Source organism: Phoca vitulina, unplaced genomic scaffold, assembly GCF_004348235.1.
Source record: "Phoca vitulina isolate PV1807 unplaced genomic scaffold, GSC_HSeal_1.0 scaffold7, whole genome shotgun sequence".
NCBI lineage: Eukaryota > Metazoa > Chordata > Mammalia > Carnivora > Phocidae > Phoca > Phoca vitulina.
The window spans coordinates 56,575,374-56,602,499 of NW_022589710.1; the positions used below are offsets into that span (position 1 = coordinate 56,575,374).

At 41.2% G+C, this 27,126-nt stretch overlaps 1 protein-coding gene across 7 annotated transcripts in view; it reads right to left on the reverse strand.

Moving 5' to 3' along the window:
• Window positions 1–13,916: 13,916 nt before the first annotated feature.
• The window catches only part of GALC (galactosylceramidase), a 60,521-nt gene continuing 47,311 nt past the window's right edge, over window positions 13,917–27,126 (reverse strand). For 3 of the 7 annotated variants that reach the window (XM_032405718.1, XM_032405717.1, XM_032405719.1), the window contains 4 exons: window positions 25,842–26,022; window positions 21,724–21,887; window positions 20,241–20,317; window positions 13,917–15,820 (listed from right to left, as the gene is read on the reverse strand). In XM_032405718.1, the coding sequence (XP_032261609.1) occupies window positions 15,674–15,820; window positions 20,241–20,317; window positions 21,724–21,887; window positions 25,842–26,022 (569 nt within the window). In that variant the 3' untranslated portion in view covers window positions 13,917–15,673. Of the gene's footprint in view, window positions 15,821–20,240; window positions 20,318–21,723; window positions 21,888–23,358; window positions 24,084–25,381; window positions 25,552–25,841; window positions 26,023–27,126 lie in introns of those variants that run through there. The other 4 variants (XR_004299589.1, XR_004299588.1, XR_004299587.1 and 1 more) reach the window with 4 other exon arrangements.

Consider the following 27,126-nt stretch of genomic DNA (forward strand, 5'->3'; position numbering starts at 1 on the left):
GCATTCATGGAGTCTCATGAGGGAGAGCGGTCCTCAGGGTCCCTTCCCATGGGAAGTGCTGCTGGGTGTATCCTGTACCCACCTCCCTCAGCAGCCCCAGAGGAGACCGCACGGGCCCCTCTCCCAGGAGGCGGCTCTTTTTTTTTTTTTTAAGATTTTATTTATTTATTTGAGAGAGAGAGAGTATGAGAGGGGGGAGGGTCAGAGGGAGAAGCAGACTCTCCGCCGAGCAGGGAGCCCGATGCGGGACTCGATCCCAGGATTCCAGGATCATGACCTGAGCCGAAGGCGGTCGCTTAACCGACTGAGCCACCCAGGCGCCCCAGGAGGCAGCTCTTTTGCAGGGAGACCCATAAGGCAGCCAGCCAGCCCTCCTGGGGCATGCTCTAGAACCACGGGATGCGTGTCTGTCCTTCGCATGCCCACAGGGGACGTGCAGGTGGCTTCACTGGGCTACATCTGAGCCTTGTCTTCTCCCTCTGGGCCCTGTCTCCACACGCCAACAGCCCTAGAGCTTGGGCAGAGCAGACACAGTGACTATCAGCTCCCACGCTAGAGGCAAGAGGGATGGTTCACTCTCCATGGCTGTGGGAGTCTCCCATCCCTTATTTTGAAAAGGAGAGGAAACAGTCTCTCTTCACATGCGCACACGCGCGCGCACACACACACACACACACACACACACACCAAGAGGCTTCCTCTATCCCGGGCCCCAGCCCTCCTCTAGCAGGATGGGGCCAGTTCTCTGGCTAGTGTCTCTCAGGAAGCCCAGCAGAGATGGTCTCAAGGGGCTGTCAGTCTAACAGAGGAGACAGATCTGAAAGCAAATCCTCTCCCCGTGGGGCAAGGAGCGGCGGCAGATGCAGGCAAATCCCCTAGAGAACCGGGAAACTTTCTCAAAGGTGTAACATCTGTCCTGAGTTTTGAAGCAAAGCTACATCAAAAGGAACATGTTAGGGGCGATGAGAAGAAACGACATGAGCTTTTCAAACAAGACAGTAAAGAGATGTGTGGTTGCTTTATCATCACACCCCTAGAACCGACGAGTTTCTGAAATACCCTACCAGGGACAATAAATACCACTTCCCAGAGCAGTCCAGGACAGTGACCTCTATCTACTCGAAGAGCTTTGAAGTGGGACAAGAATTAGACTTTCAGGGAGTTAATTCTGACCTAGAATTAGAACCAATTTGTGGAAGGTCAAAAAAGGCAGGCTTGGGGCTCAAAACAACTCATTTCTCGTGATTATAACTCTCCTACAATACAGACATCTCTCTAGACACGTAGGGACACCTGCCAGCAGAGGGGCCAGGCTGATGCTAAACCATCATGGGTCAGAGGTGCTGCAAAGCACCTTCCAAATAACTCAAAGGTTTGCTAATTCTACCTTAAGGAGAGTACCATTCATTCAGATGCCTCATTTCCAACATGTTTATTAAACAATAATCTCCAGAGTCCACAGGTCATCAGAACAGGCAAAATCTGCCAAAGAGGACTGCTAGTGAGAAGAGCTCACATGCCAGATCATTTACCAGTTGTCTGAGCCTATGTCAAAGGACTGGAATTCTTGCTTTGGGCCTTTGGTGATGGAGGAAAGAAGGTTGCTGTCAAAAATATAAAAATTATAAGCTTCTTATGTTTATGCCCCAAATGATAAAGAAAGGTGCTTTCTTCCCTCCAAAGTGCTGTTTCAACTTTCCATTGTGGTTGTCATGGTGATGTGAGCTGGTGCCAGACTCCTGTGAGGAGACCCCAGCTCCCTCCAAGCATGGCTGACACTCCCTGCTTCTCTTTGGGGACATTGGCACCCTGTCTGCCAGGAGTGGGCTGTGTCTTATTTTAGGCAAAATAATAAAAGGAGGGAATTTAAACCCTGGCCCTCTCGGTTTTTTAAATAGCTTTTTGAAAACTGCTATGTAGTGCATTATAAACACGCATACATATACACACACAAATAAGACCATGCACATAAAGTAAAATCACTGAAATCTCATTCAAAGAGGACTTCTGTTAATATCTTGAACACACTGGAAAATTCTGTGGTTGCTTCTATCCTTTATGTGTATGTGCTCACACGTAGGCTGATTTTTATATAAAATAGATCATAATGTACTTGATCTTTCCAAACCTTAATTTATCACTTAAAATGTCATGCCATGGTCTTTGATCTTGAGCAACAAACATAACATCGAATATTCACTGAGAGCTAAAAAGGAGGCATCGTATTAACTCATTTAATTCTCATAAAACCCCAGCCACAAAGGTTATTATGTGTTATGCCTGCTTGGCTGTTATTAGCTGTTTCACAAATGGCAAACTGACTACGCTCCAAGATCGCACAGCTAGTTAATGCTAAGTGTCAGGGTTCGGACCCATGCACTCTAGCTTCAAAGCTCGTGGACTTATTTAGCACATAATACTGTCCCTGAGCAAGGCCCTTCTTTCTCAAAGGAGGTACGGTATTTCATGGTGCAAATGTACCATCATTTATGTCCTTAGTCCCTGTCTGATGGGCATTTAGATTGTTTGCAATATTTTGCAATTAGGAGCCATACCCTGATAGCAATACTCTGATGCTTGGATACACCTCTTGCTAACTTCATGAGATCATCTCCTTCCTTGGCTGATATTTCTCTTTTTTTTTTAAGATTTTATTTATTTATCTGACAGAGAGAGAGAAGGAGAGAGAGCACAAGCAGGGGGAGCGGTAGGCAGAGGGAGAAGGAGAAGCAGGCTCCCCGCTGAGCAGGGACTCGATCCCAGGACGCTGAGATCGTGACCTGAGCCAAAGGCAGACGCTTAACCTACTGAGCCACCCAAGCACCCCTTGGCTGATACTTCTTGAAGTAAGATTGCTAAGTCAGGGGGCTGACTCTGCCCTTTATAAAGGTTGTCTGACTTTCTAGTGGCATGAGGGCGCCTCTTCCCACATCAAGAAAATAAAAACGATCTTTTCTTTCACTCAGTACAATTATTACTTACTATTTACAATTCGTATGTGAGGGGGAGCACAAGAAATAAGACAATGGCCATAATCAAATAGTCCCACTGATTTTTAAATGCTTTCCATAGACACTTGAATGTGGACTTTATTCCATGCCAAGGGGTGGTAAACTTTTTCTGGAAAGGAACAGACAGCAAACATTTTGGGATCTCTTGGCCCTAGGGTCTCTGTGGCAACTGGTCAGCTCTGCCATTGAACCATGAAAGCAACTGTAGATAAGATGTAAGTGGACAGGCATGGCTGTATTTGGCCTGCTAGCCTTAGTTTGCCAGCTTCCTGTTCCACGTCCTCCCTTCATCTCTTCCCGGGCCATTATCATGCTCATTGTCTTAGTACAACTGTAACTCCTTTCTCACTATACTTCTTCACAGATTGGCTTTTTTCTTGCTATCCTTGAGTACCTATTCCCCCAGAGGAACTTTAGAATTGTTTTCTTGAGTTAAGAAAAGCGTATTGGAATTATAATTGGAGTATAGCTTCATTCACTAATAAACGTAAAGGGAATGCCATCTTTATAAAATTATCTTCCAATCTCCGTGTAGGCAAGTCTCCTGTTACCAGAAACTTCCTTCCTGGAAAGGCACAGATTTGAATCTCAGCTCTGTCACTTCCAGGCAGGGTGACTTTGGGCAAGTGACTTCTCTGTACTTCTATTTTCTCATCAGAAAAATGGGAAGAATAGTATCTTTCCTGCAGGGTTTTGGGAGGATGAGATGACTTGCCTGGAACATAGTAAACGCTGTTCACTTGGCGCTCTAAACTTCCTGTTATATATCTGTTAAATCAGAGTGGTTGTTGCTGTGGGCGTCCCATGCATTGCTAACTTTAGAAACTGGTTCTGAACATATTTTACCACTAAGCATAATGAAAATAACTCATGGAAATTTCCCTAATATGATCTACTACCATTTTACTGTTTTGTGTATCCGGAACATTATGAACTTACATCAAATGCTCTTGCCACTTATACTGAAATCAACATTCTTTTCCCTTCCTTTACCCATCGAAAAAGAGAGTTACATTAGCAGATTTCCACTACTGATCCATCTTTGATTTGTTAAAATGAACCTCACTTGGCTATGGTCCGATCCTTTTCTGCCTTGCTGGATTCTATGTGCTTAAACTTTAGTTGGAATTTTCTTATCAATGTTCTTCAGGAAGATTAGATTCTTAGCTGTTTTTAAGTACCATCCCGACCCATTACTTTATACCAATGTTGTGCTTGCTTCCTGAAGGTAATTCAGAAGCTTTACTTCTTTTTTCTCTGCTCTATAACACTTTAAACAAGCCTAAGAACCATCAGATCCTCAATAATTTAAAAATATCAATGGGAAACTGTTTGCACCTGATGTTTCATGGCAAATGGCTCAATTTCCATCATGATAATTGGTCATTCTCTTGTTTTCAGTTCCTCTTGAGTCCGTTTTATGAAAATCTTCCTTAGAAAAGCATTCATTGGGTCTAATTTTTCCATTTGTTAGGAAATAACCTGCACTCAGATTTACTGGTTACAGAAAAACTATAAAACTCTTCTAGTTCACACTTGTTTGGTTTTTATTTTTTCTTCCCTGAGGTTCATTCATTAATTTCTAATTAAAAAGAAAAACAGTCCCTTGTTATATACACCTCACTCCAGGCTTTTTGTAGAAGGCATCCTCCCCCGCCTTCCCCCTATCCCAGTCAAACTCACTCTTTGACAGTCTTGGAAATGCCATCCAATATAATCAGCAGCCCTCATGCTAAATGAGTCAGAACACAGGAAGGGGGAAAGGGCAAAGAAGAACAACGGTTGCCAGGGCAGGAGCCTTGGGAGGCCACAAGAATGACTCAGCCCCAAACACACCTTCAGAATCACCTGCACACTTCTAAAATAAGGACCAGTGTTGGACCCCTCCTCCAAACCAATTAAATCTGATCCTTTGGGGTGGAACCTGGGCATCAGTAGCTTTGGCCTCTTCAGATGATTCCACCGTGCACCCATGGATGAGAACAACTAGGCTCCAGAAATACGGAGGGAGAGAAAAACAAAACCTTTGAAGGCGTGCAGCCATGTGGCCTCTAACCCACATCGACCACTCGAAGACTTGACCCCTAGACCAAGTCAGTGCCACGGGTCTGTTGAGGGATTCTGTTCCAGACACAACGGCTTAAGTCTCTCCAGATGGGTCTGAGAAACAGGATCATGTATTCACCACCTAACACAGGTTTCTGGCATTAGAAATGCCTCAAGCCAAACAAAAAGGAAAAACAATAAACCTCATACACGGAAATACAAAAATTCTCTCCCAATGAGGTGGAGAAGCAGTGCCTGAGACATAGATACCTCAGAGAGATGGTTCCTGTAGCTCGTGGCTCTCCTCCCGCACAAATATCCCATTTCCTTTGAAAAAGAGCATCATGGAAATGAATCCTGGGAGTTAGATCTCAGTGCCTCTCATCTGTGTTCTAGATGTGATTACACCACAGGATGGCATTTTCAAATGGAATGTATGGCTCAGAAGAAAGTCTCTTGACATCCCCAACAAGATAGGGTAGAAGCTTACTGAATAACTATTCTCCACTCCACCTCACCACATCCCCAGAAATATGAGCAATTATCTCTGGCTGTTCCATAGGTCAGCCTTTTCCTGTCTTACTCTTCCATTTTTTATAAGGTTAAAATAACGTATCTTTAGTGCTGGATAACATGTCAGCTACACAGGATTTTAAAATTCCCCATATTTAGTCTAACAGTTTTATACATCTCTGTGATAATCAGTGGCAACCCCAAAATCTCCAGCTTCCCTAGTAATTCAGGATGGAGTCACACGGACCAGTGTGGGCCCTGACACTTACTGTGTTTGTATCCTTGGGCACATTTTCAAAAATTTTAGTTTCAAGTATTGCCTACCTCATGGGATTGTGACGGATGCAATGAGATACCCGGAGCAAAGCGCTTAACGCAGCGCCTGCCACCTCGTAAACACGACCTCCACCCACACAGCGGCTGTTGATTTGTATTATATTCTGCACCGAGGACTACGCGAGGCACCGCGAACACAGCGGTGCGTGAAATCAAACCTGATCCCTGCTTCCATGGAGCTCACAAACTAACTCTCAATAGATGCCAGCTGTTATTATTTCAAGATGCTGAGAATGGGAATGATCCTTGCACTGCTAAAAAATAAATAGTGTGAGTGGTACAGCACACGTCTGCAGCCTTTTACTCAGGCTTGCGATTCCCAAATGGCAGGTATTTGTAGTTGGGTTGCATGGAAAGAAACAGTGCAGCACCGAAGGGCCAGACAACTTTCTGACTTCGATTAAACTTGCAATGACAGGGATCAGGGGTGCGTGCGTAGACACAGCCTGAGATGGCCCACTGCCTGATCCAGGAAGCCTTCCCAGGACACCGTGGCTTCACGCAGGTCAAACTCACCTCGCTGGGTTCTACTGTCTTCCTCTGTAAAACGACGAAGCTGTGGCAGGTGATGTCTCGGGCCCCTGCCAGTGCTAACATTTTCCAGTAAGAATGAGTGTGGGTGGGGGGACAGGGATCTCCCCTAAAATGATGATTCTGTCCACTGGCTTTAAGATGATAGTACTGAGAATGATAGGCAAAATGTTCTTCCACAGATTGAGCTTTTAAAGATTTTATTTTTAATTTTTTAAGAGAGGGAGAGAGAGAGAGAGAGAGAATCCTAAGCAGACTCCCCGCTGAGTGTGAAGCCCAAAGCGGGGCTCGATCTCAAAACCCTGAGATCGTGACCTGAGCAGAAACCAAGAGTCTGGAGCTTAACTGACTGAGCCACCCAGGAGCCCCTAGATTGAGCTTTTAAATAACATTAATAAAAATAGAGACCTGTGCCCTGAGATTCATGTTTCCTTTTATTCTTAGTAACTGAACCCCAATTTCATTTGAGGTCTCAAGGTGCCCAATGAAAAGACCTGCTTCTTAGCCTCTCTTGTGACTCCAGGTAAAATTTTACCGAATTCTGGTCAATGGCATGTAAATTAGTCTTTCCAGCACATCTTCTGAAAAGGGAAGGGTCAGTTGCTTTTTTCCTCTCCCGAACAGCAATAAGCAAAAGGAATATGTGGGAGTAAAATGCTACTGAAACATGCAAAAGATAAATTTTCAAAAGTCAATTTTTTAACAAACTTTTTACTTAAATATCACGGTAACCCTGCAAGCATGCCATATGCATTCTTTTTAGAGGATTAAGTTAATGGCTCTTACATCCTTTACACCTGCCAGAGCGAAAAATGTCATCACAATTAGACTAATGGTAAGCTTTCAATTCAACATTCATTCACAAAGGTTTGTGATTATTGAAGGTTTCTCATGTTCTCCTCGATTCCCCTATGAAAAACAGACCCAAATCCTCACGTTCCAAGTGACATTTTTATTAGAAAATGTAATGCAGTACCCCAAATAGAAAATTTTATCTACTTTCATTTAAGAATTCCAAGATGCACTTCAAGGATAAGACCATCTGTATTAGGGCTCTTCAGAGATGTAGAACCAGTAGGATATATGCATATAGAAATATTTATTTTAGGGGATTGGCTCACACCGTAATAGAGGCTTGACAAGTCCAAAATCTGCCAAGTAGGCTGGTAGGATAGAGACCCAGGAAAGCGTTGCAGTTTGAGTCCAAAGGCAGTCTGCTAGCAGAATTCCCTCTTCTTCCGGGGAGGTCAGTCTTTTTTTTTAAATTGAGGCCTTCAACTGACTGGCTATGGTCCACCCACATTATGGAGGGTAATCCTCTTTACTCAGTTTACAGACTTAAATGTTAATCTCATCCACAAAAATACCTTCACAGAAACATCTAGAATAATGTTTGACCAGATATCTGAGTACATGGCCCATCCGAGTTGACACATAAAATTGATTTTCATAGCGTCTTGGGTAGTTTTATTTGCAAAAATAATAACAGTATATATAAATCTGTCACAGTGGGTGTGTGGAAAGAGAGGTCTGGAGGCTCTGTGACCCAGACAGACAGGAGGAGTCTATACCTGAGAAATTGACCTTCAACTCACCTAGTCCTGCACTGAATCCTCAAATTGTTCTGAAACTGTTATCAGTTACACCTAGGTAGTAGCTACACACACAATCAGCAGAGCAATTGGGAAGAGGCAGGTGGGTAGAAACATCCTGAATCCTCCCATTTGCAAACAACCTGACCAATTCCCATCCCCATCAGAAGCAGCTGAGAAATCTTGTGAGCCTTCAGGGCCAGAAATTATACAACCCCACCTGGCAGGGTGCCCCTGTGTGTCCCACGCTGAGCCACCCATACACGGTTAAGATTTAGTGCCATTTGCCTACATTAAGGAACTTGTATCCTCTGCCTGTGCCTAGTGGGGTCTTCCAGCTGAGCGGCTGACAGCCTGTTTGTTATCAAACAGAGCAGTAAATCCACTATAGCGACATCACAGCTCCCAAAGTCCATGCTGATTCCCAAAGCACATGGTACCACCTCGCACATAAAATCTTTAATGCGGGCTTAAAAACACTTGCCACATTGTGTTAAATACCTACCACACAATTCAAAAACATTAATCAGTGCAATCTGTTAAACAGATACAGAGAGTAATAAACTGCCTTTTCAGTATAATCTTCAAATCGCTTACTTCTATAACGTTTTCCGCCCCCAGGAATGTGCAAACTATAAATATCTTGTTGGAACAAAACCATTTCAAATTTCTTGTCCAACAACCCCGTACAATCCCTCAGAGTGTTTGCATTTTTTCCTAGTTCAGTAACAATTATCAATTCTCTGGAGCATCCATTTCTATTTTATTGGTGAAGGAAGGGGCAGTGGAGAAAAGAAGGCGGTGGAGAAGGAGAGGGGGAGGACGGAAGAAAGACAGGGAAAAGAATGAGGGAGAAGAGAAGAAGAACACATTTTAGAACTGTTTCAAATCAGCGATGGGCTTGAATTAAGCAAAAAAGGCTATTTTTAGAATAATATGATCAAATTATAATACTTACGACATACAAAGAAAAGCAAGCTTTCTTTCAAGTGAAAGTAAAATATTAACAAGACAAGAGAAAAATCAAGTGTTAGGAAGAATCTACCTATGAGCAAAAACCAGAACACTGTGGTTTCTAAATCATGCCTCTTGATTACCTCTTGTTTGGACACCGTGATAGCTTAAGAATATTATGAATAGTTTTGCAAGAGTGATAAACACAATCCTTTTTATGCAGATCACATACCTTTAAGAATGGAATCTGCAATATGGCTTATCCATATTACTTTAAAATGAAGTAAAATACCATTTGCACAATGATTTCACTTGATGAAGCCGTTTTGCCAGAATGAAAATATATAGGGCATTGTATGATCATCTTCGAGTCTGGGAAACAATGAGTGGCAAACATTAGTGATTTAGGGGGAAAAAAAAAGTTACCTCTTCGGGTAAGCAAGATTTGAATGAAATGAAGAAATGCAGCTTTACGAGTTACAGAATTAGAGAGTAAGTGCTGGAAGGTGTCTTAGTGACCAGCCTAGGATCTTTGCTTTACACACCGCAGCTTCCATCTAGAAGGCTTAAATGATTTAGCCCAAGTTAAATCAGTAGCAGAGCTGGCATTGAACTCAAACCTTAGGACTCAAATCCCATACTCTCACCATGGTGCTGCCCACACTTTGAGGTATGTGCTGTGCTCTGAATGTTTGTGTCCAAATTCTAGGTTGAAATCCTAATGCTTGTTGTGATGGAATGGGGATGGATGTAGGGCCTTTGGAGGTGCTTCGGTTATGAGGGTAGAGCCCACATGACTAGGATGAGTGCTCTTGGAGGATTCAGAGAGCTCCCCAGCCCCTGCCACCGTGTGAGGACACAGTGAGAACTTTCTGGTGTTGATAAGCTACGCAGTCTGTGGTATTTTGTTACAACAGCCTGAAAGGACTAAGTGTGTGAAGTCAGTCTGGCAGTTTACAAAGCGCTTTCATCTAGAGGCTCTGCTGGATCTGCTTCAATAAATACAATTCATGGTTACCTGTCACCACATATAAATCCAGTGTTTCAAATCAACCTGATCAGAAGTCAGGTTCTCGCTGAGCCCCGAAACAGGGAATGTAGAAACATGAGATACATTCTTCATACCCCAAGAGCTACAAGCTACTTGAGAAGAGCAAGATTCCACGTGAAACAGCGTCAAAGTCATAATGGGATAGTGATCAAAGTATTCGTGTTAAAGGATTTTGGAAAAGGTCCATGAAGACTAAATATTAAATTGAATGGGTTGAGAGCTCCATCTCCAGCCATGAGAGAATAACAAATGGAACTGGATCAGCCCTTCCTCTCTAAGAAACTGTTTCAGGGAGTTAGACAATAGGCAGCCCAGGGCTGTGAGCCTTGCAAGAAGGGAAACAAAAGAGGTGAACCCCGTGACCCCTAATTTCTGTCTGGAGGCATCTACTAGATTCCAGTACACAGGGGTAAATATGGAACGTGGGCTTGTGGAGCTGTGAAGATAAAATCCAAGTCCGAGGAGGCTGAGACACACAATGCAGAGCACCAGAGAGAAGGAAGCTCTGCAGAAAAAGAGGTCCAGACATAGGCAGAGGGCTCCCTTGGTGTATTCATAGAGCAAAATTCCGTGAGCTAGGCAAAGGATACATAAGGAAAGAACAGCTACCGGGGTCCCATTAGCTGTACAACTATCAGGATTCTCACAGGGCTGGGGGATGGTCAAGGTCGGAACAACTGTAGTGGAGAGTGTTCATTCCACCCCAAGAGAATTCTCTGCCTTGGGAATAGGGCCATACTACACCTGGAGGAGTGCCCTAGCACCCTAGTGACCTAGCAAAGCTCTAAAGTATTTTTATTTATTTATTTTTGTGAGAGAGAGAGAAAGAACAGCGGCGGGGGAGGGGAGGAGGAGCAGAGGAAGAAGCAGACTCCCCAATGAGCAGGGAGTCCGATGCGGGACTCGATCCCAGGACCCCAGGATCATGACCCGAGCCGAAGGCAGACGCCCAACCGACTGAGCCACCCAGACGGCCCCTAGCAAAGCTCTAAAAGCCCCAGAAGAGTCCAGCTGTCAAAGCTGAAGGAGAAAGAGAAAACGCGCAGTTGTATCTGGAGACTTCAATGCTCCTCTCTCAGTAATTGATAGAACAAGTAGACAGAAAATCAGTAAACACATAGAATTCTTAAACAATACAATCAGCCAACATGACTTAATTAATATTTGTAAAACATTACAGCCAATCACTGCAGAATGTGTACTCTTTTGAAGGGTACATTGACTAAGATAAATTGGGTCATAAAACAAGCCTAGATACATTTAAAATAATTGAAATCCAACAGAGCATATCCTTTGATCACAACAGAATTAAGTATCAATAACAACAACAAAATAAAATCTGGAAAATCCTCAAGTATTTGGAAATGGAACACTTCTAATTAGCATAAATGTCAAAAAATAAAAATAAAAAGGATATTAGGAAACATTTTCAACTGAATAAAAAAGAGACATCATGACATATCAAAATATGTGAGATGTTGCTCGGTATTTTACACAAAACTTTACAGTGTTATATGTCTATATTTTAAAAAAAAATCGCAACCCAAACATCTAAGCTTACATCTTAAGAAGCTAGAAAATGAGCAAATGAAACCCAAAGTAAATGGATGTACAAGCAGCAATCAGTGAAACAAAAAACAAAGAAATAGGAAAAAAAATATTTAAGAAACCAAAAGCTGGTTCTTTGAAAGATAAAATTGACAAAACTCTTACTACTAAAGATGAAAAGAGAGAAAGCACAAATTGTCCATATTGGAAACATAGACAATAAAATAAGGAAATATTACAAACAAGTTTATGCCAATAAATTAGGCAATTTATGTGAAATGGACAAATTCCTTGAAAGACACAAATGGCCCAAACTAACACAAGAAATGTAGAGATTGGACACTACATCAAAAACTAATGATGTAATGTATGGTGATTAACATAACATAATAAAATAAAATTTAAAAAAAAAATGTAGAAATTGGAACCGCGCTGCTTCTGTTATGGTTTTCCAGCCCCAATCCCTGTTTTGACCTGCTCTGTGATACTGTGATAACTTCTCTTTTGCCAGGTAGCATAGAGGTACCGCAGGGCCCTTGCAGCAGAGAGGAACTTGCCATCCTTGTCCCAGGGTGCTCTTCCTCCTTGCTCCAGTGCTGTGTGGCCGCTAGAAGCATTTGGTACACTCAGTGATGCACCCGTCCCAGGAAGGCTGGGACAAGCAGTGGTATTTACAGGTCAACAGAAGAAAGGCAACTATATTTCAATGTATTTGCAACAAATAATTGAAAAAGGAAATTTAAAAAAATATCATTTACAACAGAATTAAAAAAACCATAAAATAGTTAATGATAAATTTAAAATACATGCAAAACCTGGTCTCTACAGAAAACTACAGAAATGGCTAAAAGTATGGAAAGCCTAAAAATGTGGAGGTGGAGCATGTTCATGGATTGAAGGGTCGATACAAGTAAGAAATCCCTTCTCTCCAAATTGAACTGTAATTTTAATGTAATCCCAAATAAAAATTCTAGAAGCTCTTTGCAGAAATATATAAGGTGAGTCTAAAATTTATACGGAAACTTTATGTTTACCTATATTAACCAAAACAATTTTGAAGAACAAGTTGAGAGGATTTAAACTGAGTTCAACATTGACTATAAAGCTACAGAAATAAAGACAGTGTGGTATTTGCCTAAGGATAGACATTAAGTCAATAGAATAGAATACAGTGATTGATTTTTGACAAAGGATGGTGTTTTCAACAAATGATACTCAAAAAAAACTGAATATCCATATAGGAAAAAAAATGAACCTCAAACCTCACCTCTCAGCATATACAAAAAGTAATGCAAAATGGTTCAGAGACCTGAATATAAAAGCTAAAATATAACACTTCTAGAAGAAAACAAAGAATAAGATCCTTGTGAATTTGGGATAGACAAAGATTTCTTAGGACACCAAAAAAAAAAAAAAAAAAAAACTTACTTTTATAAAAGGAAAAAAATATAAAATGCGCTTCCAAATTAAAATTTTGTATTCTTGAAAAGATACAGACTTGGAGAAAACTATTTATAAAACATCTATCTGATTTAAAAAATTTCATCGGGGGCGCCCAGGTGGCTCAGTCAGTTAAGCCTCCGACTCTTGGTATCGGCTCAGGTCATGATTTCAGGGTCATGACATCGAGCCCCACATCGGACTCCATACTCAGCACAGAGTATGCTTAGGATTCTTTACCTCTTCTTCTCCCCTCCCCCTTACTCATGTGTTCTCTTTCAAATTAATAAACAAAATCTCTTTAAAAAATGAATCTGAAATATATAAAAAAAGCTCTTACAACTCAATAATAAGACGGAAAAGCCAATTTTTTAAATGAGCAAAAGATCTGAATAGACATTTCACAAAATATATGAGTAATGACTGAGCCCATGAAAAGATGCTCAACATCTCATGTGCCTACTACACATCCACACACCTAAAATTGGAAAGAATAACAATATGAAGCATTGAAAAGAATGTGGAGCAACTGGAACTCTCAAACACTTCTGATCGGAGTGTAAAATCATACAATCATTTTGGAAAACAGTTTGGCAGTTTCTTATAAAGTTATACACTTACACATACACTTCCCAAAAGAGCCAGCAGTTTCACTCTTTGGTATTAAATGAAAACAGGGACACCTGGGTGGTGCAGTTGGTTAAGTGTCCGACTCTTGATTTCAGCTCAGGTCATGATATTGGGGTCGTGAGATCGAGCCCTGAGTCGGGCTCCAGACTCAGCGGGGAGTCTGCTTGAGATTCTCTCTTTCACTCTCCCTCTGCTCCTTCCCCTGCTCTCTCTAAAATAAATAAATCTTTAAAAAAAAGAAATGATAACATATGTCCACACAAAGACTTGTACACAAATGTTCGTAACAGATTTATTTGGAATTCCAAAAAGTGAGGGAAGAGAATGACAAATTGTGGTTTAATCATACAATGGAATATTCTTTGAAATAAGGAGCAAACCATTGATATACATAGCAACATAGACAAATCTCAAAAGCATTATGCTGAATGAAAGAAACCATTCACAAAAGAGTACATAGTGGATGATGCCACTTCTATAATGTTTTGGAACAATGAAAACTTATCAGTAGCAACAGAAATCTGAGATGGGGGCAGGTGAGAAGATATTATTGCACAGGTGCAACACGAGAACTTTCTGGGGTAATGGAAATGTTCCATAGCTTGGTTGGGGTGTTGGTTTTGTGCGTGTATCCATTTATCAAGACTCATTTAACTGTATACTTAAAATGGGAACATTTTATTGCATGTAAATTATACCACAATAAAGCTAACTTAAAAAATCTGTAGAGACCTGAAGTGGAAATCACTTAGACTTGGTTTTAATTAAAAATTTTTCTCTATAATCTGATATATTATAATATTGAGCTTTTTGTCTTTAATAGAAATACAAAACTTCATTCAGTTTAGCCTATGTTAAACCATTACAAATACCAAAATTCTAATATTAGTCCAGTGAAGTTTTGAACTTTCATTTTAGAGAATTCCAGAATTTACTTTATCGACATGAACAATGGAGTTGTTTCTAGGAGGTCCACTAATGCCTAGATATAAATTATACTGCATGAGAAATATGCTCCCCACACTCAAATATAAACACATTTGTACTTTCATGAAATAAATGCATCTAATCACACTGAATATTAAAGGATGATCCAATTCTATGAACTAGCAGAAGCTTAGCATGCCCCTTCTTCCACACACAAAGATAAGAGAATGCATTAGCTGTGCTAGTCCATGACCAGCGGCACACAAGAAGGCCGCGAGAGGCACCGTGACATGAGACACAAGAAAATTGCTCCAGCTTCCTCTGTAGACCCACAGAAAGCACTGGCTATGTGGGATTTTCTTCCTCCTTCCAGCCACCTGGGGAAATGTTCACAGAGAGTCTTAAGGGTTACAAGACTAAAGGTTGGATTTAAAAGAATTAATAACTGCAGATAACCCAATTAATCTGCTCATATTGATTACTGCAGGACTAGCTTTAGAGGTAGTTTATTAGTGAGGCATTTCTGCAATCACGACACATCCACTCATCATATCTATAATTCAAAAGCATCATCGTAAAAAGGAAAAGAAAAAATACTCTTTAGAGTGTTAAGATTAACGTGTTGAAGTGGTTTTCAAAAAGCAGCACTTCCAGTGTTCTTCAGCTCCCTACGGTGTGGTGTGACCTCCGGACGAGGCCATCCACTCACTCAGACACACGGTCGGTCTCTGTGATGATCGGGTCACTGCCGTCCACACGATCCCTTGCGCGTGCGATGGAGAAAGCCAGCTCAGCATCAGTGCCAAGGCTTCGAGGTGTGAACCACCCAAACCACGCCTCACAAGAGGACCGCTGCACAGCTTGAATTTTAGGGGACATATCAGGTCATGTTCAAGATTCATCGGTTTCCCTGGGCACTAGTTCTAAAAATATCTTCCAGAAGATCAAGCAAACATGTATTTCTCTCCCCATTTACTCTTCACTATTGTTAGTCTCCAAGAGGCTCATATATTGATCCATCAAAAGAACTGGCTCTCAACCAAAACCAGAAAGAAAGAAAACCCAGAGAGTGGTTCTATGGTGCTCCGTGAATATTAGCTTGTGGCTTCCACATGAAAGTTGTCAAACTGTGCAAATTCAAAGGAGTGCGTTCCAATGGCAGCCCAGCCATTCTTCGGGAAACTCACAGGGATGTTCGTCCAGACATACCTGCCGTTCAGCATGCCAGAGGAGAACCGGCCCTGGAGGAAAGACAAACGTACCCCTTGAAGACGTATAAAAATGATTCTCTGAGGTCCGTTTCTTAATATGTACGGCCAATCTAGTCAGTGGAACAAACATCCTTCTCACTTCAGACCATGGCAAAACACAATTCCACAGTCTGAGCAAAAGCTGGAAACACAGGAAAAATTCTCTCAGAGGAAATTCTTATCTACATATGTAAAAAGTTTTCAAGGCACAAGGAAGACCTCAGGATTTCCTTGTACCCCACCGAGATGCTGTAAAACCAACAGAAATGTAAAACTTTCCATAGCATCATAAAGTTTTAGACAAAAGCCCACTAAAATAAACATCTGTAATTTACAAGTACTTGCATGCACACACGTTGTCTAACAGCCACCAGCTCTTTGGACGTGGCTCCTGGAGCCAGAGCATCCATTTATTGAAGTCCTTTTTGTCCCCATGTACAGAATATCACTTCAAAGTCACACGAAGAGCCCACCCTTAGGTTAGAAAAATAGTAACCATCAGTTAAACTGATGATTGGGGTGGGGGGAGATCAGGGGGTAAGAAGGAAAAATATCTATAGAAATGACTTACTGGTCACTGACAGAGAAAGATAAAAATAACTTCCTCAGACAGCTGCCATTCCTGCAGAGCCAAGTGCCCGGCATACAGCAGATAATAAACACTAGCTCTTATTATCATTATTCTAGCACGTGTATGAGCATATATTCACAGCATATCAATTGCAGCTAAACATTTTAAAGTAGCTAATTTCAAAGGGTAAAGAGCTAAAGATCCAAAGCACTAGGCTAAGGACCAAAATAAAATCTGTTTTTAAGTCACAGAATTACAATGCCATGGGCCTTAATTTCATTCTTTCATCTTATGGAGGGAGATACGGAGATGTGAGACTAAAAGTCAAAATCATAGATTCACCAGCAGAGCTAGAACCTGAATCTTAGTTGTCCAGCTCCACGTTCAGGGAACTCACATTCCCACTGCCATATACGTGCGCAGCTCTCTGCAGCCCTCAAAGGGGCCAATAGGGACTATTAACACTGAGCCAATACAAGGTCACACAGCCTAGCTGCACTTCATCCCCTCCCCACGCCCACCTGCTGGGGGCGCCCTCCAGGCTGCTCCTCACACCAGGCCAGTCACCAGCAGCGTCCTCTGCCCAGTGCTCCTCCCACCAGGCACATCTCAGCTCAAAGAGCACCAACTTCAAGAGCCCTTCCCCTGGTCTCTCCACCTAGAGAATCCAGACGGGGGAGCTACTTTGTCTCATTGTCCCATTTTTTTCTTCACAATTTGATTGACTGATTTGTTTTTTTACTGTCTTAGAATAGGAGGCAGCCATCTATGGCCCACAGGCCAGCCACCTATTTTTACAAATAAAATGTTATTGGAATCACAGCCACACACATTCATTTATCTACTGTCCGTAGTTGCTTTCTCACGACACAAGCAGAGTTGAGCAAAGTTGCACAGACCAGATGGCTCACAAAGCCTAAAATAAAGACTTTGCCAACCTGTGTCCTAGAAGAATATAGGCTCTAGGAGAGCAGGAACCTTGTGTGTCTTGTTCACTGCTGCATCCCTAGCACCTAGTAAAGGATACATACAAGGTGCTTAATAGACATGTATTGAATGAAAGAATAAAAACATTTAACCCTAAAACAACCTTACAGAAGTTATCCCCCTTTTACAGATAAGGAAACAGAAGCTCAAAGAGGTGACTAACTTGCAGGAAGTTAGCAGGTGTCAGCAAGGAAGTATGCACACAGGTCTGCCTGGTTCAAACATCCCTACTGCTGGGGCGTCTGGGTGGCTCAGTCGTTAGGCGTCTGCCTTCGGCTCAGGTCGTGATCCCGGGGTCCTGGGATCCAGCCCCGCATCGGGCTCCGTGCTTGGCGGGAAGCCTGCTTCTCCCTCTCCCACTCCCCCTGCTTGTGTTCCCTCTCTCGCTGTGTCTCTGTCAAATAAATAAATAAAACCTTAAAAAAAAAAAAATCCCTACTGCTAACAACGCTCACTTCATTCCCTAAGGGAAGAGGGACAGAAAGGAAGATGGGGGCTGTTTTATACAAGGTGGTCAGGAAAGAACCTGAAGGAAGTAAGGGAGTAAACTATGTAATTCAAAGATTTTGGAAAGTCAACACACTTTAAAGTGTGAGGCTGGATAATAAAAGACAAAGCAATATAAAGAACAAAGTTCAGAAATAACCTATGCACATGTGATGATTTGTTACATCAAAAAGGTGGCCTTTAAATCATAGGCAAAAGGACAGCCTATGTAATAAATGATGATGGCTATCCATTTGTTTAAAAAAAATTATACTGGGCTCTTCCCCCTTATGATTCACAAGTAAATTCCAGATATATTAAAGACTTCAACATGGGGGCACCCGGGTGGCTCAGTCGGTTAGGCGTCTGACTCTTGATTTCACCTTAGGTCACAATCTCAGCTGGGATCTAGCCCCATGTGAGGCTCCGTGCTCAGTGGGGAGTCTGCTTGGGATTCTCTCTCTCCCTCTGCCTCTGCCCCTCCCCCCCCGAAATAAATAAAATCTTTAAAAAAAAAAAAAGACTTCAGGGGTGCTTGGGTGGCTCAGTCGATTAAGCATCTGCCTTCAGCTCAGGTCATGATCCCAGGGTCCTGGGATCGAGCCCCACATTGGGCTCCCTGCTCAGCGGAGAGCCTGCTTCTCCCTCTCCCTGCCGCTCTGCCTACTTGTGCTCTCTCTCGATCTCTCTGTCAAATAAATAAATAAAATCTTTTAAAAAAATAAAAATAAAAAAAGACTTTAACATAAAAAAATCCTAAACTTGGTTTAGTTTAGAGAACAAAAAATGTTCCTCACCTTGAGAAAGGTGAAGTTCTTAAATAAAACACAAAAACAATAAAAAAAAAAGTGAAATATTTGACAGAACCAAAATTTAAAACTTATATTCATGAAACATACCATAAGCAAAATTAAAATACACATGACAGGACAGAAGAAAATATCTGTGACATACGTAACAGACAACAGGTCACTACTCAGAATATATAATAAATTCATATGAATCCATCAGAAAAAGAAAACACAGTAAGAAATGAGGAAAGAATATGAACGGGTAACTTCAGAGAAGAGAGAAAAATACAAATAACCAATAAACATAAGGGGTGCAAGCTCCCTCATTATCAAGGAAATATAAATCATGTCAATTAGTTTGAAAAACAATCCTTAAAAATAGGTAGTATCAAGGGGAGCCTGGGTGGCTCAGTCGTTAAGTGTCTGACTTGGGCTCAGGTCATGATCCCAGGGTCCTGGGATCAAGCCCCGCATCGGGCTCCCTGCTCGGTGGGAGGCCTGCTTCTCCCTCTGCCACTCCCCCTGCTTGTGTTCCCTCTCTCGCTTTGTCTCTCTCTGTCAAATAAATAAATAAAATCTTTTTTTAAAAAATAGGTAGTATCAAATATTATTATAACTGCTATAAAATGGATACAGCTTGGCTAGCAATAGGGCAGGATCTGTCAAAATTCAAAATGCAATTCCATTTCTAATTATCTGCCTAGTCAAATACCAGCACATGTGTGCCCCAAGAGGCACGTAAAAGACCCTCCCCTCCACCTGCAAGTAAGGCCAGCCCAGACCACCTCTGTTTGCCATGAAAGGGAAGAACTGGGAACAAAGCTGGCCCATCGAGTGTGGCCGAGTTAAATACACAATGCCACACCCAAACCAGATGCCTGAAAAACGTGTATTGTCATTTTGGGTGGTTGGGTAAGAGATGAGAACAATTTGAAAAAGTTATCTGATTTCCATATTTAACTGCTATTCTAACCTACACCAACTTACGGAAGAACCATATTGCCAGACAGCAGCAGTGCATTACACAGAAGTTTCTACACAGCATCCCTTGGATGCATGTCCATCAATAACTCATGATCGCCCAGTGATTTTGACAAATATTTTCAGATACCATGATCCTACAATTAATCTGGTATTTTCTTTGACAAAAGTATTCATGGAAACCAACTTCTAAAAAATTATACTTATCTCTGACAGTTACTCTCAGCCACCAAAAATAAATTTATAGGCTCCAATTTATAATCTTGCTTCAGCCAACTTGGAAAAAAATAATTCAATTATTGACTATCTACCAATTACCCCTGAGTTTAAAAAACAGAACCAAAATTTTAAAAAACTGCGGAGTGATAAAGTCAACAGCTGGTGGTTCTCATGCGGGTTTACCCTGACACACAGTATCACCCTGGGGTCTGCTGGTTTGCTGATTTCCTGGCAGATTCTCTGCCTGTTTCCATTACTATATTTATCAATTACTATATTTATCACACTTTTCCCCTCTCATCTGATAACAGAAAATGCCAGAAAGGCATAAGAAAAGAATATTTTACCTCCAGGCATTCCGATCAGCAATACTTACCTTAATAATTAATGTGAGTGTATACCAAGTTTTTGCTGTAACATCAACATGTCCTAAAGCATATATGATCCATCCAGCTGCAACACAAAAAGATTATCCTAACGTGATATATTTTTAAAATTGAAATTACAGAATCACATAGCTCAGTTGGGGTTCTCAGGCAGCATTTGTATGTAGTAAAGTAAGCCTTAATAAAGATCTGCATTTCCAGATCTACCACTGATTTAAAACAAAACATCCTTCATTCAGGCATGCATTCCACAAGCATGTATTGGGATTCTACTCTGAGTCATATATTATATGTGAGCTCACAGGAGAACCAGTGACATAAACTTACAAACCAACCACAATATAATGTGTTAACTTCTACAGTTCAGGCATAGATTTACGCTCGATCGGATTGGATATAAAGAATAAGGAGTAGTGGTCAAAGGTCACTATAAGATTTCTAGCTGGCGTAACTGGTTACATGGGAATAGCATGAACTGAGAATTAGAGAGAGAAAACAGTGAGTTAATTTGGGGATAGATTATATTTGAATGCCTGAAAGAAACCAGAATAAGATGTTGAGTGGGCAGTTTAAAACACAAGAACAGTGGGGACTAAAGACCTGGATGTAAATTGCTGGTTCCAGTTCTGCTAATAACTCATTTTGAGACTTTGGGCAAATCAATTAACCTCTCAATTAACCTCTCCTTTGGGAAAATCAATTGGACTGGACAATTACTGAGGAACATTCTAGATGGGTCATGCTATGATTTTGCAATCTTACTCTAGTGTCCTTATAACCCACTCTTTATTACTTGTGGAGCCCTTTCCACCTTAGGAAGAGGCAAAGAGTAGCAAACTATAGGAGAGAAGATTTTTTACAAATGCAGGGGGAAGCCAAGAGACGAGGAATCAAGAAGACGCAGCACCAATAACGGTCTGTTTCCACAGAGTGGGGTGTACTAACACCAAAGTGAATTAGACAGAATTCTACACGGACACATTCTAAGCACCTATCCGGGATAAAACGCTATTCTACATAAGACAAGGGCTGTTTAAGATGAATGGAAAAAAGTCAAGCTGCTTTCAAGTTATTAACTAAGTTGGGAAACAGGATTTCTCCATTTAAAGCAGACCAATCCTTCTCCTTGTATTTCCATAAGCACACTAGCACACTCTTGCAGTCTTGCTTTTTATTAATGGGGTTTCCTGGCCATTCTCTCCCTATACGTCCACCTCACCCCAGTCTATGCAAATCCTACCCTGACAGCCTAGCTCGGCTCTACCTGAAAAAACTCTGCACCATTTCCTTTAACCAGCTGCCTCTCTAATTAACTCTCCAATTTTGAATCATTTGGTATTTGCTTCCATGTGTTGCATCTCTTCGCAGTTAGACGTACAAGCCCCTTGAGGTGAAGCTCTCTCATTACACAGGAAGTGACAAGCTCACCGTGACATATTTCATAGCGAGTCATGTGCTACAGAAGTCACTTACCTAGATCACCGGTAACTCTGTAGGTTCCATTTGCAAAAATCCAGAAGAAAACTCCTCTGGCGCCTCTAATCAAGATACCACCTTTGTTTACTCTTCCGGCAATGAACACGCCTCCCTTCTCAGGAGTCTCTATGTAAACATCACACGTTACAGTCAGATTGGACCTGCAGAATGAAACTGTTAGTTAGCGCTCTTAATTGTACTGCTCCGGATGCCGCACAAACGTGTCCCTTCACAGCCACACGCTTCCAGACTTCTAACTGAGGTGAGTATGTGATTTGCTAAGTCTGTGCTTGTAGCAGGGATGGGCTTTGAGAATCTTCAGTGATGAAAAAAAAAAAATATCTTCATTGATGACAGTTTTAAGTTTTATGTGGCTTAAGTTAAGTCATTTCATTGCCTCTTTTAATGTTACTGGAAAATAATATTTATTGTTTTTAAGTCTCAACACATTTCTTGTCTCTCTACAATAAAACAACTTCTCATCCTAAGAATATAATGTTAAAAGAAGGCTTTTTTTTCCCTAGGAATACATAAAAGATCCATTCAATTCAGAACAAAGAAAGTTTATTAAATTTCCATCAGCTAAGAGAAGCAGTGTAGGCAAAGCTAGGGGCCCCTAGGAGAACATAAGCTACTTTGGGGCTAATTTTTATCTTTAACCCTACCAAGACTTAAAAACTCCAGAAGAAAGATCTCAAATTATTTCTCTGCAAACACAGAGACAACTCTATATTGACTCTACAGCAGGGGTTTTCAAATTTGAACAGCACTGACATCACCTGGAGGGCTTATTAAATTCAGTCTGTTGGCCCCACCCCACAGTGTCTGATTCAGTAGGTTTGGGATGGGACTCTTGAATCTGCCTGTCTAACCAATTCCCGGGTGATGCTGGTGCCCCTGGTCCAGGAATCCTACTCTGAGAGCCATTTTCCCCTACGGAGCATCTCTGTCCATACAGGGACAGTAAAACCCTGCCTGCCATTACTGATTGACAGGGGTACATCAAAGGAGGGGGAAAATTCAGCCAACCAGAAACTACTAGAGCTTTAATAGTGAGCTCTGCTCCAGGCTTCTCTTATAAATGCTACTAGATGCCTTCTGCAATGATACAACCATCCCCAAACCTACATGATCTCTGAAAATAATATACCTCCTACTCAAACTCTAACTGCAAACAGGAAAGAAAGCCTGCACAAAGCCAAGTAATAAAGCGAGCAATTTACCTAAAATATAACTAAGAATGTCAAGAAATATATTTTGGAAATGGGGGGAAAAGAGACCTAGAATGATGTGGCTTTTATATTTCTCAGTTTCTTATCAGTGAATTTTGCACAATAAGATTTTACTTTGTAAAGAAAAATATAAAAAAAAGAAGTAGCTACAACAGACATGCAACAATCCAGAAAATCCACAGTGAATCATCTAATCAAAGCTGGGCTACTTTACAGGAAAATCAGATGCAAAGTTAACTAAAGCCCAATCTGTCTTGTACCTCCTCCCAAGTAGAGGGAAGTTTTCTCTCTGTAGACTGTCCCCAGCAGGAAACCATGAGGGATCAACATTGCTCCATACATCCCCTCCCTCTGTTCTGGTTCATCAGAAGTGTAAGAACTGTCAGCACCAGAAACTTACTCTATTTAGAGTCAGAGTGGGAGAAGATCTAACCTCCTTTTTTTACATCACTTTCCAGAATAAATATTCCCACATCAGAACTTGCAGGCGATTTCGAAGACAATGAATGAAACAGAATAAAAGTGTGGTCTCATCTTCCAGAGCCATAATCTCTTGGTAGTGCTGAGGACACAAAAACTGGCCAGTACATTAAGTAAATTTAACCAAAAGGATGCAGAGTTTGGATGTGTGCAGTGAAAGGTAATTCTGTGATTTTGTGATTGTCAAAGTTTACTAACAAGATGGAAGTCTTGAGTAGCTTTGGGAAAGTCTACCCTCTATAGTCCAATTACTGTGCTGGTACTTAACTAGATCTAAGGATGATCGAGGAAGTCCCCCTGCAAACACATCCTAAGAACTGATGACAGTATGTGCACACTGAGAGCTGACTTTAAAATAGCACTACAGGTAAACCACCCTCATCCTCCCTCTCCTCCTCTTAGGAAGAAGACAATGATTAAACTGTGAGGTGGTAGTCCAAAGAGTATGGGCTAAGCTAAGCACCAAACAGTCCTGGCCTCTCGCCCTAGTTCTAGAACTTACAAGTATGGGATCTTGGGTAAATCTTACCCTGAAGCCTTGGTTTCCCAATCCATAAGGTGGGGAGGATGATAACTCTGCCATCGGTAGTTATGGGAGGCTCACACCCGTGTGTAGTATGATCGAGTTTTCACTCCCTCCTTTCCCTACAGTAAGGGGGGATTGCAGCCAGAAAACAGAAATGAGCATGGCACATGTGGGGATCTCTGAACAGATCCCCAAATATTGGGAAATAGCACATAATAAATAGGAAGAGCCCAAATGTGAAAGGGTCTTGGAAGTCAGGCATAGACATGTAGATCTGACTGGGTTGCTGGAGACAGTCACTGCATATTCCTGAGCAGGCGGTTGCACAATGAAAGCAGGGCTAAGAAAGATGAAAACAGTCCCTTCTTGAAGGGCATCGCTGCCCTTTCCTCATTCTTTCTCATTCAAACCACGTCACTCTTTCCCTCTGTCCCCGCCTCCCCCTCCCACTCCCTTACCCACTGCAGCAGTAAAGATGATCATTACTACTTAAATAATGCAAAATCTTCAAAGTTATAAAGTCGTTGGTTACTCTTTGAATAGTGCTCTATCCCCTCTCTCTACTACAATTAAAGAGTCTCTCGATTTTTTAGAGTCCCAGCCAGAAATAAGAGTTTGTCAGGATGAGCCGCTTTTCTGCAGTATTCACGAGCAAGGAGGAGAACAGTTGTTGCAAAAACTTAAAGGTTTTCTATGGTGGCTGGCTTCCAAACTGGTAACCAAAATAATGGGGCCCATCCCTTAGACAAGTAAACCCAGCCACCTGCCTCATAATAAGACCATAGGTAGCAAATGAAAAAACCACACATCCCACTGGCACGATCAGAAAATCCAAGGTAAAGTGTCTACTACAGAGATGTGGGATAAATGGCATTTTTGCTGTATAAAAAGACAAGCCAGCAAAGTTATCCTAAATTAGGCAAGCATTCTTCATTGTACCCATAAATCTCCATGGTACTGTATAGGTTCCGGAAACCGGGTAACTGAAAATTTCTCAAGACTTACAGCAGAGCTTAGAACTAGAATTTGGGATTTCTAATAGGGAGAAAGGCAATAGAGAAGGGATAAAGACTTTGTGCAGCATTCCACAGATAAATAAGTCAAGACTCTTTTCAGATTTACCTTCCCTGCCCGGTCCGATTTCCAAGTAATAGATACGGCTGCCTGGTGACATCGCGTTAACAGTTACTACCACTAAACCTGGAATGCTTGAGTTCTGTGTCACAGAATTATACTAGTTAAGAGAAAAAATAGAAAAGAAACACCTGAAACAGGTATAATAAGTCAGTACATGAGAATCCCACAACTGACTTAATAGGGAAGGTGAAGTTTTGGTTTGTCATTACGTTTTAAGTGTAGAATAAATACAAATTGTCTCTTGAACAAATGCCTGAAGAAAAGAGCTGAATTCACTCACCAAGTAAAAGCTGATTTGCTTTTCACTATTGCCATCTACCGTCACCCGGTAAATAGATTTTCTACGAAGGCTGAAACGGTGTAAGTCTAGAATGGATCCAGCAGGTGGCAACACCAGATCAATAAATCAACTCTCCAGCAACACCAAAAACAACACACAAATCACAAAGCCTGTTTATAAATAAATATTAAATTATAACTGATCCAAAAGTCCTCAATTTCTATATTAAAAGCAATCTGTTCCTGCAACAATCACTATTAAACTGGGCAAATCTGAGGGAAGGACACTGAGGCAGCATAACCACGTGCTGGCTTGTGGCCATGATATTCAACAATTACCACACACCCATTTAGTTCCTGTACAAGGAAGACCATTGAAAAGTCTTCACTTCAGAATGTACCTGACAATATTACAAGGTTATTTCAGCTAGATCTACATTAAGGACACCAATTTTATATACCATTTGTAATCTCCTATAATACTGATGGTGTTGTATGCATCAGCAGCCCAAGTAATGGGCCGCTGATTGAGAACTTGGCGTAGTGTGAAGCGATGCTCTCCAGGGTCTTCAACGTTCGTAAAGTATTCAAAGACGCCAGTCTGATCAGCAAAATTCGGAGCTTCACTAAAAAATGGGTAATCTGTTCAGAACACAATTAAATTCTCTGGTTAGTATAAAATCCTCCTCTCTGATATTTTATGGCATATTTTGAAACACTTTTGAAAAGTCCTAAATAAGTAAATGATACTTATAACAAGCGGAAGTTTGGGAGTTAGGTTAATAAAGAGATTGATATTTGTATCATCATTATTACTCAATACCAACATGATCAGTTTGATAGACAGACTTTACATATTTAATCCTTGCAACTGCATAAGAGGAAAGATCATGAGTTTTAGAGAAAGGCAGACCCAAGGTTTAAATTCTAGTTCAGTCTGTCCTCCTGGCCAAGTTGTTTAACTACCCTGTGTCTCAAGTACCCTCCTTTCTAAGTGGGCATGAGGACAAGAGAATTAAATAAAAGAACGCATGTAAAGTGTGTACATAAACCAGCACCTAGCCAGGGCTCAATAAGAGATAGTTTTCTTATTTCTAGTATCTGCCAAACGAGGTTCTCCATCCCTGGTCACAGTCATCAGCTGACAGAAGATTAGAAAAGCCTCACTATATCAACTATAGAATTTACAAATTACAAATTTTCTTCTATTTCTAAAATGAAGCAAAAGCAGTTGGGCCTAAGCTATCTATCAATCTTTTCTTTTAGTTTTATTAAATTAAATCACAGTCTTAGAATGACAAAGGCTATAGAAGAGCAATTTTAGTCATAATCTTACACCTAATTTCACACTTCAGGCTTTTCTAAGTGTTTTCATGTTCATCATTTGAGAAATTAAGAACCACGTAAAGGAGTGCTACGACCTGACTTAAGAGTTTTTAGTTTATTTTGTAGTCAATGAAGCATTATATTTTAGATTTGAAGGTTTAGAATTGCCTTTCAGTTTCCAGGTCATAGAATAAGTAATTCTGGTATTGGGGGAACTTCCCTCTTGTTAACTAGGCCATATCCCACACAGACTCCTTTACTGAAGACAAGAGGAATTACCTTTGCCAACACCGAAGTGAGCAACAGATTGCAAAGACATTCCTGGTGGCATAATTCATGGATTCATCTAAGAGGCCACTTTAGAGAATTGCAAGAAAACAAAGCACAGAGCCCCCCTGAGGGTCCCTGTTGTCCGTGTTA